Consider the following 13,340-nt stretch of genomic DNA (forward strand, 5'->3'; position numbering starts at 1 on the left):
GCACAGCTGCCCGGATGGTGCGGTGCCTGCGCGGGCTGGGGGCCTGGGCCCCGCCTCCTCTCAGACCCGGGGTCCAGGTTCCGCCCCTTCTGTTTCCGCAGGCGCCCTTGGGACGGCTTTCAGGACGGTGAGGACCGTTTCGCCCGAGAGCCTAGACCACCCCGGCGGGCATGGCGTTAGTAGATGGGTGGAAATCTTAGCCATGCCAAGGGCTGGATTCTCCCTCTGTGCTGGATCTCCGACTTCTGTGTGACCCAAGGGCTTTCTGGTCTCTTTGCCTCAGTATCCCCACCTGAGAGGAAACTGATGTTATCACCCAGGTGCTCGTGAGGCTTTCGTGATACACGGGGGTACCGCGTGTGCAAAGGCGTAAACCGCCCCAGTCGCAGCACTGAGGCGCAGTCGTCCTCCTGCCCACTGAGGAACGTATCGCTGCCTGCTGTGTGTGTGTGGGGGGCAGCGGGCACAAGGGACGTGAGGCCCCGCCCGAGAAACCAGCCTGCGCGCGAGGGAGGACAGCGCGCGGGCAGCGCATTTCCTCTCGGAGTAAGAACTGGAGGTGGGACGTGGGGGCTGGGGGGGGAGCCGGTAGGGACAGAGGTTCAGTGGGGGCGCAGCCTGCGGGCGCACGACAGCTACGGTGTTTGTGGGACCGGGAGGGGAAGGGCTGGGAGCAGCGCTAGGCTTTTTACATTTTAAAAAACAAATGTTTTATGTAAAAGTACTATCTAAAAATGTTACGTAGAGAACACAGCGAGATCTTCTACGTTCTAACTCCTCCAGCGTTGTCATCTTACCCTGTCCTTACATTTGTCACGGCTAAGAAACCAACATGATATTAAGTAAACGTTCAGGTTTTCCTACAGCCGTGTCCTCTGTTTTTGTTTTTTCCGTCCCTGGATCCGGTTCAGACCCACATTTAGACCTCCTGTCTCCTCTGGTCAGCAGCTGAGTCGCATTCCTTCCTTATACTACGTAGCCGTGATAGTTTTGCGGAGTGCTAAGCACATTTATTTATTTATTTGGTGGTACTGGGGATTGAACACAGAGCCTTTGCGCTGAGATAAATCCCCAGCACCCCTCCTTTTCTTGAAGTAATTCTGAAACAGGATCTCACTAATTCCCTAAGTTGTCCTGCACTTTGCGATCCTCTTGCCTCAGCCTCCTCGAGAGCTGGGATTATGGGCCTGCACTGTGTAAATCAGTACTTCTACACAACAGTGGTCCTAGTGAATGACACCAATCTACTTAATCCTCCTCAGAGAGGTTATGTAACTTGTCCAAAGTGGCTGATATTTGAACCCAGGCAACTTGGACCTACAATCTGTGTTTTCAATGCAGACAGAAGTAGGAGCCGGACTGTGTATGTTTGTGTTAGCTGAAATATTTTGCGCTCTTTATTTCTCCTTTCCTCCTTCTCTTCCTCCTCTTCCCTTTCTTTTTCTTTCTTTTCTTTTCTTTTTTTTTTTTTTTGTAGTGCACTCTACCATTTAGCTGTAGCACGAGCCCTCTAATTTGTAGATATAAGAGTACTGAGGGGAGGGAGAAGAGGGGAAAGGCAGGCAAAAAGAATTGAGATATGTTGTGTACATGTACCAATTTCCTAGGATGAATAATCATTATTGGGCTGGGGATTTAGCTCAGTGGCACCGCGCCTGCCTCACAAGTTCAAGGTCCTGAGTTCGATCCCTGGTACGGGGGGGGGGAGTAATCGTTATGTGCTGTAGTCACGTAGTAATAAAAATTCAAAAAGTAAGAGTGCTGAAAAACTTTGAACATTTGTAAGCAGGGTTGTGACACAACTTGTCCGCCGTTTGGAGCGTGGGTTGTGGCGCAAGAGCTGGAAGGGGAAGCCTGGGGGAGGAGGACGGGGCTGCCCTCACAGAGCAGTGGCTCCCAGGAGGGCTGGGAGGTGGGGCTGCATCTGTCCCGGGGGAGGGCACGGGCCGCTGCTGGACGCTGAGGGTGGCAAGGGGGATCAAGGAGGATGCTGTCTTTAGCCCCAGGAGCCCCTTCCTCACAAGCAGATCAGGGCATCCGACTGGTGCGGGAGCAGTCCCAGGTGCTGGGCGCTGGGCACTGGATCCAGGGCCTTCGCGCGGTGATACACTTTCAGCCCTCGATGACGATGACAGGAGTGGAGGGGAGCTCTGTCACTAAATTGCCCAGGCGGGGCTTCAGGAGTTTTATCACAAGGCTCAGCATTTTCGTATTAATTCTGATGAAAACTCAGATCTCCAGACTTCGAGTCCGGGCCTATCCATCTACTTAGCTCAACTGCAAAGAGGCAATTTACGTCTATAGAAGGCTTGGACATCAGAGTTCAAATCCCACCTCCGGTACTTACAGGTGCATGACTTTATGCAAGCTGCTCAGGATTTCTGAATCTGTTTCTTCGTGAGACTGCGATCCTGGCCCCATTCCTGAGTAACGTGATCGCGTCTTATTGTTTCTCCTGTCTCTGCGAATAGGGTTCTACTCCGCTTGAAGAAGTCCCAATATCGCCTTCACTTACCCTGTATCCGTGTATCTGGCCCTTTAAGTCCCCCCCCTCCAGCTCGGAGAGCGGAGGCGGGACCTTGCGTCACTAAGGAAATATCCTTTATCTAACTTCCAAATTAGACAGATGACCAATCAACTTTGCGTCTGGGTAAACCAGGCTTCCAATTTACTGGATGCTCTGTTAGTGATGGTTTCAAACCCCGCCTTCCCCTTGTTATGTTTGGCGGGCTGGTAACATCCTCAGCTCTGATTGGTCAGAGAGCAAGAGGAGCGGGGGTGGGGCTCCTCGCCCTCGCTCGCTGATTGGCTGGCATCTTTCTCTTCTTCCTGCCGGGTTTTTGTCTGAGCTTGCAGGTGTGGACGGGTACTGCGACTTCCCAGCGGAGACTTGGCCAGACTTGGAGGTGCGGAGAGGAATATGGGAGAGAGAGGAGACATCAGGGAGGCCCACTGCTGTGTCCATCAGTTAGGATCAGTTTATTTCTGCCACTGCCCCTTCGCCAGACCTCGCAGAGTTCCAAGATCCGACCTCTGGGACCTCCAGAGATTCCCGTTGGGCTCCAGGTTTCCCTTGCGCCCCCCACTTGCCCTCACCCCACCCCGGGAGACCCTGGGCCCCTGCGCTTCGCGCTTTCAACCCCTGCAAGTGCAGGGCTAACGACAGGGCCTCTGGATCTTGGGCGCCTCTCACTGCCGTCCCCTCCTTGCAGGCTGTCTCCCCAAACCTCTTTCTAGGTGCGGGAGGTCGTCAGCGTCCTCCCCACCTCTCCCCTTGTCTAGTCTAGGTGCTCTCCTATGGTCCCTCCCGTCCCAGCCCCTCCAAGGTCGGGGGGTCACCTTGGGGGTTCAACTTCTGAATCCCTGCCCCCCTCCTTTCTCGCTCCAGCCCCCCCCGGGGGGTCGTGAGAGCACACAGCGTAGCCTCCGCCCACTCAGCCATTGCTTCAGTGTTGTCCTTGGGCTGCTGTAACGAAATACCATAGACCGGGTAGGTTTATAAACAAGTGTATTTCTCACATCGAAGCTCAGAGGAGTCTAGCTGGTGCTCTTGGCCCAAGAGCAGGCCTCTCGGGTTTCTATAAGGGCACCAGTCTCATTCATGAGAAGAGCATTCATGGTCTAGACAAGTCCCAAAACACCTAGGAAACCTGAGGAATTTTACAGTGAATGACGCTGTACTCACTGCCAACCGCTCTAACATTTTATTCTGTGTCTCACCATTCCTTTATCCCCCCATTGATCTGGTTTTATTTTATTGGTCGTACTGAGGGTTGAACCCAGGGCCTCCACCCTGAGCTACATCCCCAGCTCTTTTCATGTTTTGAGACAGGGCCTTGCTCAGTCAATAAATTGCCCAGGGTGGGCTTGAACTTGTGATCCTCCTGCCTAGGTCTCCCAGAGTGCTGGGATTACGGGAATCTGTCTTACTGTTTTGAGACATCTCAGGGTAAACTGCAGTCATCACTGCTCGTCAGAAACGCTGTAGATACGTATCATTAACTAGAGTTTCCCACTTGTTTTTTTCTGAAGTACAGCTTATCGTGGAATAAATTGTTTTAACAACGCTTAAGTCAACATAAAATGTACGTATTTATAGGGTACTTCGTGATGTCTTCATACATGTATATACATCGTGTGTTCAGATGAACGAAACCTTAAGATGTTGCTTAAACATTTATTTCATTGTGACAAAAATATTAAAAATAGTTTCTTCTCACTCTTGAGATACATAGTGCATTAGTGTTATCTACAGGAATTGCCATGAAATACCTCACCAGAATTTACTTCTGCAGTCTGCCTGTAACAGTACTGGTTCATTGACCTTTCCTCATGAAGTGCAGGAATCATGTTTCTGTCATTTGATGAGTATTGTTTTTCCTCCCCTGATGCAACCTTCCTGTCAAGGTGCAGAGCATTCTGCCACCAACACGGTCCCTCTCGCGCCTTCCCAGTCAGTTCCTGCCAACCTTCACGGGCAACCACCGACCGTACTTTCTCACTGTGAATTCATTTTGACACAAAGAGTGTGTTCGGGCTGGACCTTGTCGGACGTGGGACTCTTGCCAGCAGACAAAGACTATTTCAGGCACAAGAAAAAGTGTCAAGACAAGGATCTAAGAAATGGTAGTCTGAAGGTTCCTCGGGGCAGAGATGGAAACTCGGTCAGAAGAGAAGCCCAGAGCAGTTTCTGTGTCCCTTGCTGACTGGGAAGAGAAGTGGCACCTTAGGCTGGGGAGTCTGCAGGGGTTTGTAAGGAGAAGGACTGACGAGATTGGTTAAGCACTGTGGAGTAGAAAACTCATCTGGAAGCCATCTGGAGACCAAGACAATTTAGAAACCCACTGCGGTGGCGAGAAGGGGGTGCAGGGAAGTGAGGCGGTCAGAGCCTGCAGTGCAGCCTGACTGACATCACATCCTGACTGTTCCTGAGCTGTCCCCACACTGTCGCCCCGGGCAGGTTCCCCCTGTCTGAGCTTCAGCTTCACTCGAGTTGGGCAAGAGCACTTGTCTCAGAGTTGTGATGTTGGAAATGCTGCGGTGCATGTGAAGGCACAGCACAGAGAGTGTTCCCACGGGGCGATCCATCAGCACCTGGCATCCATGTTTTTACCACACGTGGGCACACACACACACACACACGTGTGCACACACACCGATGGCCGAGAGGATCAGCAGTAGCCGGGAGGGCCGAGGAAGCAGCAGCGCTTGGCGTTTAGGAGGGAGAATGGCTGGGATGATGATGATGATGATGATTTAGGTACCAGGGATCGAACTTGGGACCTTGTGCTTCCAAGGCAGGCGGTGGAACCACTGAGCGAAATCCCGGCTCTTGGCTGGGCTTGTTGATGTGGGGAGCCGGGGACAAGCCAGTTGTTCATAACATTTCCAGTCTGGGCATCTGGGGAGGAAGGGGGGTGCAGGGTGGGGGGCCAGAATCAAGTCCACACAGAGGAGAGGAAGTGCATTCAGGGTTTGAAGAGCCTATGATAGGACAGTGAAGTCGGGGACATGTTGAGGTTCCTGTGCCTCAGATGCCTGGGGGACAAGAAATAGCTGTGACGCCCTCTGGAGTTGGAGGCTCCTGGCGCAGGTGTGGGACTCCACCAGGGAGCTGATTTCCGGTTTAAAACGGCCTTAGTCTGTGCAGCTGTAACAGAGTGCCACAAAACTTAGAAGCTTGTAAGCGATTTATTTTACGCGGTTCTGGACCCTGGGAGGTCCAAGATACTGGCAGGTTCAGCATCTGAAAAGGGCCCGGTTCCTGGTTCACAGATGGTGCCGTCTCCCTGTGTCCTCCCAGGTTTGTGTGTCTGTGCAGAAGCACTCTGGGGTCTCCTTTATAAGCACATGAATCCCGTTCTTGAAGGATCCGCACTCATGACCTGATCATCGCACAAGAGCTCCCCCTTCCAATGCTGCTGTGTTTGGGGTTTGCAGTTCAACACAGACTTTGCGGGAGACATAGCATTCAGGGTACAGCAGTGGGTTCGGTAGGCACGGTGGGGGTGGCTCAGCCCCAGCTCACTGCGGGATCTCACCCGGGAAAGCAGTCAGAGGCTGTGCGCTGTCTGCCAGGGGAGTAACGAGATGGTAGGGACCACAACTCTACCCAGAAACAGGAATTGGGAAAACCCCATTGGGCCCGCCCAAGTAAGTGCTATGGCTTGGGTCTAGATGTCCCCGAGCCTCACGTCATGGGTGGGGCTTCTTCAGAGGAGGCAGGATCTAGAGTGTGTGTTGCTGGAATTGACTCATGGTGCTGGGCTCGAGGGCACTAAGATGGAGTGTGTGAGTGCTCCTGCCCTCAGTAGCCTGGATAAGACGTAAGAGCTGTGGTTGTCCCTTGTTGCTTTGCTACCTTCTGTCCGCCATGAACCGTTTCTCCCCTGCAAGGCCTGTCTGCCACGCCACCCTGCCTTGGAGCCAGCCAGTTATGGATCAAAACCTCTGCAGACCCTGAGCTGAGTAAATGCTTCTCCCTTCTACTTGGGGTGTCAGGTATTTTGTGTCAACAACAAGCGAAAAATAACTAAGTCATCATACTTTTACTCCCCAAGAGAGCCAGTACTCGGGCCATGCTGAGGGCTGGTCAGTGCTGGCCAGAAAAGCATCTAGGTTCAGCCAACAGAGGCCACAGCTACGGTCAACTAGGTCGAGAGTCACAGAGAGTCACTTGTACTCATAACTGCCATATATATTTGTATATATATGTATTTGTTTTTTGAGACAGGGTCTTGCTGTGCAGTTCAGGCTGGCCTTGAACTCACTATGTAGCCCAGACTGGCCTCAAACCCACAGTGATCCTCCTGCCCCAGCCTCCCAGGTACTGGGATTACAGGTATGCACCACCACACCTGGCTGGACCCAAATATTTTGAGAAAGAAATCCCAAAGTGAGAATGGGGTGCAGAGGCATCTTAGAGTCAACTGGTCAACCCTTTTCCTTAGGCGTCAGGTGTCAGTGCAAACCTAAGCTGCTGGGGGAGGGGAATGGTGGGATTAAAGTCAGCACTTAAAACCATGCTGAGTTTTGGCAATCAGAACTGATTGGAGAGTTATGTAATGTCTAAGACATGAAGGGATGAGAAAAACAGGTTTTTTGTTTTGTTTTGTTCGAGACAGGGTCTGACTTTGCAGTTCAAGCTATCCTAGAACTCACTATGTAGCCCCTACTGGCCTAGAATTTACAGTGATCCTCCTGCCTCAGCCTCCTGAGTGCTGGGATTACAGGTGTGCCCCCCAACACCTGGTGAGAAGAAGTTTTAACAGCACAATTGAACAATGAGAAAAACAGGTTTTTTGTTTTGTTTTGTTCGAGACAGGGTCTGACTTTGCAGTTCAAGCTATCCTAGAACTCACTATGTAGCCCCTACTGGCCTAGAATTTACAGTGATCCTCCTGCCTCAGCCTCCTGAGTGCTGGGATTACAGGTGTGCCCCCCAACACCTGGTGAGAAGAAGTTTTAACAGCACAATTGAACAATGAACAATAGTGGCACTGGGGATTGAACTCAGGGCCTCTGCACTGAGCTACAGTCCCAGTCATTTTTAAATTTATTTTCATAGACAAGTTCTAAGTCACTCAATTGACCCCACTGGACTCAAACCTGCAACCAGCCTGCCTCAGACTCCTGAGTACTCTGATTACAGACATGCACCACTGTGCCCAGCTTGGAACTGCTTTATACTGATACTTCTGGGATCTAACAGCTCCCAATTAAATGGTTAGAGAGATGATCTGAAGGTACCAAAGCCCAAGCTGAGTCTTTAGACTCTGAGTCTTTTGTGTCTGTCCCCCCATTTACGCGACGTCACCTTTCTCTGAGAGTACTGGATAATAGCGTTCACCTCCCTGCAGATCCCACTGCAGAAATCAGGACTGACCACATCTGTCTACTGCAACGTTACCGACCCTGGCCAAACCTGTTGCTCTAGTGACACCGTCTTCCCATTTCCAAGGTCAAACTGACCTTCAGGGGTGCTGTCATGGCCAGATTCAGTGGCAGAGGGAAGGAAACAGACTCCCTGTCTTTGTGTAGCTGTAGAGAGCCCCCACATTTTCTCAGGCCCTCCAGCATCCACCCCACCCCAAGCCTTGATGGAGGGAACAGCATAAGTCACAGAGCTGGTGTCCTTTGGTGTCTGTCTGAGTCTGGTCCTCAGCCCTGCCTTTTAGCTGCATGACCTGTCCCAAGCCCTTGCCCCTCCTCAGCCTCATCTGTAAGACCAGGGGTTGCCCTGTGATCCACATCGTGACTGTGACTTCTATTACTCTACACATGCTTTCCACGCCTGTGATCCCAGTACCCTAGGAGGCTGAGGCAGGAGGGTCACAAGTGTCTGCCCAACCTGGGCAACTCAGTGATTTAGCAAGAACTTGTCTCCAAATAAAATATTTTTTAAAGGGCTGGGGATGTAGCTCAGTGTGAAGTCCTTGCATTCAATCCTCAGTACTGCACAAATTAAAAAAAAAAATGTAAGAAAGAGTTATCTGAGCTGGACGCACTGGAGCACACTTATAACCCCAGCTCTTCTGGAGCCTGAGGCAGGAGGGTAGTGAGTTCAGGAGCAGCCTGGGTACCTTAGCATCCTGTCTCAAAATTAAAAAAAAATAATAACAAAAAGAGCTGTAGGGAGGGTCAGCAGCTGGCTGTGTCCACAGAGCTGGCCCGTGCTGGTGGAGTCTCTTCTCCCCTCACTAAGATGACGGGTGGGTGGCGGTGGGTCTTTACTTCTTAGCAGGGTACACTCAATCAGATGAAGAACTCGTCAGTAACAGCTAAGAAACCGGTGCAAAAACCCAAGTTACTATTGAACATTACCTTAGGAAGCCAGACTGGGGGGCTGTATACTCGTTGGGGACATTTCTATTTCTTAGAAGTTCTGACACTTCTCTTCCTGCTTTTTTTTGGGGGGGGGCGTGTTAAAGGAACCAGTTGCTTGAGGCAGATGAAGGGAGACTTCATTTTGTCTCTGGATGAAAACCCCGTAGAGACTATGTGTGAGTATGAGTAGTGTAACAGAAGCCCCAAACCACAGCCCAGGGCATAGTAAGCCCTCAACACACGTTAGCCACTGTCATGAACACTTCCGCAGGAAACAGGCCTGGACTGAGAGGTCTGGCGGAAGAGGAGATTATCGCGGAACGTTCTTTGCTAATTTCTTGTTCAGGACTCGAAACAAAGGTTGTTTATTGACATCGACCGTCTGCCCGTGCTTGGACAAAGCGCAGTCCACTTCTGACCCCCCCACACACACTTTACAGCACTTTTCGCAAATAGCTGCATGCTCTCCTCTCTGAATCGTCTCCCTATTGTTTAGCGTCTTGTTTCCGGTGGACTTAGCGCTAACTCGCCTTCGGACCGGGAGTTGGCTGAGCCGCTTTTCAGTCAGTAGCGCCCCTTGCAGGAGAGATGGTGAAACGGAGGGGAGCTGGGCCAGGCTGGGGTGGCTTTCGGTTTACCCCCTGGCTGAGACTGGGACATCTTCACAGTGAATACTCTGTTTCAAGCAGTTGTTATGCAAGGAGGTAACTGTGCATGTGTGAGAGGGAGAGATTACACAGGAGGCGGAAAGCAAGAGCGCTGAGACAGCCCGACCAGCCCCAGTCTGAGGGTCAGCGCGGCCGCTCCCGGGGTGAAGTCCCCTGGACCTATCCACCTTTCTTTAGGCCCCACCGCCTCAAAGTTTTACTGCCTTAGTAAAACTTTTACTGCCGGGGACAGATTCCATCGCACAATGCTTTGAGGAGCACATTTAAACTACGTCCAAGCGGCAGCAGTCACCTCTAAGGCCCTGCCACCCTGGAGAATCTGGGGGGCTGTGAGCGCGATGCTGGGGTGGTACCTGGGCTCCCGGGGCTCAGCCAGGCACGGCCACGCCGGACGGACTGATTTGTTACGCTGTTCCACGTGCCTGGGCCGGGCTGGGCGGACCCGTCCTTGGAAAATCTCATTTTAAGAAGAGAAACTTTGCACTCTTTTCTCTGAACCTTTTTATCACCCCACCTTGCTCCCCAGCCGAGGTTCGGCCCTAAGGCCTGCGAGGCCCTGGGTAGAACTGGATTTCCGCGTAGTCTTCGTGGGTGTCCGTGGGCTGCTGGCTCTCCCGCGGTCGGGGGCCTGGGAAGTTCAGAGTAGCGTAGTGGAGCCCCTCGGGGCTGATCTCAGAGTCTGCTTTGCCAGTGAATGTCTTGGGCTCTGGGCAGCCAAGGGAAACCCAGTGCTGCTCCTTTTGGTTCTTCTTTGGTACTGGGGTGCGGGTTTCTGGAGAAGGGATCTGGGAAGGGCTGCTTGGCTTGGCCTTCTGATTCCGAGCCTGAGATGATAACAAGCATTCTCTCAACAAACATTTGAGCTCCTGCCACCCACATGCCTTAGGAAGTGGGGTCACAGCTGGGAGGAGGACATAGTCCCTGCCCATGCCGAGCCTGCTTTCTTTGCATCTTAGGGGCAGAAATGAGCAATCAAATAATAGAAAGTAAGCTGTAAATGCCACAACAAAAACACAAAAGACAGTGGAAAGGGAGGTGAGATGACTATGTGTACAGGGCATTCAGGAGGTACAGTCACCATCCCTAAGAGACATCTGACCTCCCGTGCTCACTGTGACACTTTACAGTGACCACGACATGGGGTCCACCTAAATGTCCCCCAACAGATGAGTGGATAAAGAAAATGTGTGTGTATACACGGTGGAATACTACTCAGCCACGAAAAGGAGGGGATCCTGTCATTTGTGACAACATGCATGGGACTGGAGGACCCGTTACATGAAATAAACCAAGCTCAAAAAGAGAAGCAGCTTATGGTCTCACTCATAGGAGGAATCGAAAAATGTTGTTTTTATAGGAGTAGAGAATGCAGCGGTGGTTACCAGAGTCTTGGGAGGGGGAGGAGGAGGAGAGAGGGAGACATTAGACCATGGATTCCAAAGGACAGGAGGAAAAAGCTCTGATGTTTGGTTACACAGCAGGGCAACCAACCGTAGTTCAGTCTCGCCACATACATTTCAAAATAGCTAGACGAGGGGATTTCCCACAAAAATGATGAGTGTTCGAGGTGACGGACACACGGATGACCTCGATGAGGTCATTGCACTGTGTCCCTGCATCGACATAGCACGTTTGTACCCATCTAGGCACGATTATGATGCATTAATAATAATACATAAACAGGCCATCCAGGGAGGTGCTCTCAGTGTGGTGTGCAGATGTGTGTGGTAAGGCGGGAGGGTGGAAGGGAAGTCTACATGGAGGAGTCCACTGGAAGTGGGTTTTGAGCAGTAAGTGTGAGGTGCCACACGGGCAGTTGCTTGTGAGTCTGGGAGTGCAGGGGGGAAGCCAGTGGACATCAATCTGGGAGTCACTGGGAGGACAGATGGGATCTGATTGTACCCAACGCTTACTGAACACTTAGCAGTGAGAGAGGAGACCACCCCTCCGTATAGAATCGGGCCACCAGTAACTGTGTTGCTAGGCAACCAGGGGTTACTTAGGTGACGCTTTTCTTTGTAGAATGTGTCTGAGTGGCCATGACAACTTCTGTCACCAAAGGAGCGTAAGGGACTCAGAAAGTCCTGCCAGGACTCTATGCTCTCCCCAACCCCACTGGTCTGCTTTGTGTGAATCCCGCTTGCTCTATTCCCAGGGAAACTTGGATGGAATTAAACCTCATAGATGTAAAAAGAGGTAGATAAGGAGGCGCAAGCTTCTATCCAGGGCTCTCAAGACTGACAGGAGTCGCTCGCTGAGCCGCCGGCATTACTAAGAGCTGATTTGCTCCTTCTTTGTGTATCCGAGTGGTCTGTTTGGGAATCTCATGCAGTTTCCGGCTGCAGTAGGGTCTAGGTGCTAGCCTGATTTTTTATTATTTTTATTTTTGGTACTGGGCATTCAAACCTGGGTATTCATACTGAACTACACCTCTTTTTACTTTTTTACTTGGAGTCAGGATCTTGCTAAGTTCCAAAATTGCCCAGGCTGGGCTTGACCTTGAGACCTTCCTACCTCAGCCTCCCAGAGTGCTGGGATCACAGGCACACACAATGATGCCTGACTTCTTCCGGATAATTTACAGGTGCAATTTATTTAATTCTAGGAGCTAGGCAGTTCTGCTAACCCCAGGTTACAGTTCAAGGTGAGGCAGGAAGTTAAGTGACTTGTTCAAAAATGCACAGCCACAGAAACGTTTGAGTTGGGCAGGCTAATTTCAGTGACAGTATCATATGAATTACTAGGGCACTTAATACTGTGCCTCAACCAAATCTGGATTATGAAGTAGTTACAAGCAGTAGTGTCCTTGGTGATGGTAGCAATGTAACCACTACATTTTGAGCTAATGCCCGTTTTCTAATCTCAAACCAACCCTAGATGGGAACAGAGGAAGAGATGACTAGGAGGGAGCCAGAATTTGAACCCAGTACTTGATGCTTTTGCCACCTCACTGTCTCCAAGGCGAAGATGAAGAAGGCAGGGAAGGCGTGTGTGCAGAAGGGGCTGGGTGCTCAATTCAGGGGACAGAATGGGCAGCAGGGTGCACTCACCAGGGGCCTGGCTTTAGGGATCACATTGATGTAATCCAGGATGGTGCTTCTCCGGGAGAGCTTGGGCCTCAGGGCCTCGGCCTGGGCCCTCGAGGTCCTCAGCGCCTTCACGCTGGGGAGGGAGCCATACCTTGGCCGAGTGCTGTTACACCCGCCCTTCCCCAGCCCGACCCAGCCCGGGGACCCGAGATTCCAGACCCTGGGCTTCTTCTCCCAACTCACAGGATGAGAACGAGACCGAGGGAAAGGAGTGCGGTGCCCCCGATGCCCACGAACACTCCCTTGGAGAGCGCGGCGGAGATGGGTGTCCTGTCTGCGCAGGGTGGCGGCAGTGACCATTTCCCCCCAAGTGTCCAGTGCCCCCCTTGCTGTCTGCAGCCACCTCCCTTCTCACTCTAGGAACCACAACCACGACCTGAGCGGGGCCAGCCTTCCTTTTCTGGGCCCCAAACCCCAGACACATGCCCCGTACACCCCCAGCTCCTGCTCCAACCTCCGGGCAGTATCACCTGCCCACTCAGCCCCTCCTCCGCAGCAGAACCCCGGCCCCCCAGGGCCCTGACCTGGCAGCAGCAGGACAGTGGTGCTCTGGGCCCCGTGCTCATTTCCTGCCTCACAGCTGAGCCTGAGACTTGAGCTCAGTCCCCCGTGGAGGCTCAGTGAGCTGTTGGCCCAGGGCCCGGCCCGGCTGGAGGAGACCGTGAAGGAGGCGTTGCTGCTGTTCCCCTCCAGCAGCTCCTCCCCGAGCCGCCAGTGCAGGGACGGGGCAGGCCGGGCCCGGGAGGAGCAGCTGCAG

The 13,340-nt window shown here is 52.3% G+C and overlaps 1 protein-coding gene across 4 annotated transcripts in view; it reads right to left on the reverse strand.

Moving 5' to 3' along the window:
• Positions 1-9,190: 9,190 nt before the first annotated feature.
• Positions 9,191-13,340, reverse strand: part of Siglec10 (sialic acid binding Ig like lectin 10) — a 7,632-nt gene continuing 3,482 nt past the window's right edge. For 2 of the 4 annotated variants that reach the window (XM_033765911.1, XM_033765910.1), the window contains 4 exons: positions 13,108-13,340; positions 12,767-12,857; positions 12,545-12,656; positions 9,191-10,318 (listed from right to left, as the gene is read on the reverse strand). In XM_033765911.1, coding sequence (XP_033621802.1) covers positions 10,034-10,318; positions 12,545-12,656; positions 12,767-12,857; positions 13,108-13,340 — 721 coding nt within the window. In that variant the 3' untranslated portion in view covers positions 9,191-10,033. The remainder of the gene's footprint in view (positions 10,319-12,544; positions 12,657-12,766; positions 12,858-13,107) is intronic. The other 2 variants (XM_010615672.3, XM_010615670.3) reach the window with 2 other exon arrangements.

The sequence above is a fragment of the Fukomys damarensis genome, unplaced genomic scaffold (assembly GCF_012274545.1).
Source record: "Fukomys damarensis isolate Sample0158 unplaced genomic scaffold, DMR_v1.0_HiC HiC_scaffold_19, whole genome shotgun sequence".
NCBI classification, from domain to species: domain Eukaryota; kingdom Metazoa; phylum Chordata; class Mammalia; order Rodentia; family Bathyergidae; genus Fukomys; species Fukomys damarensis.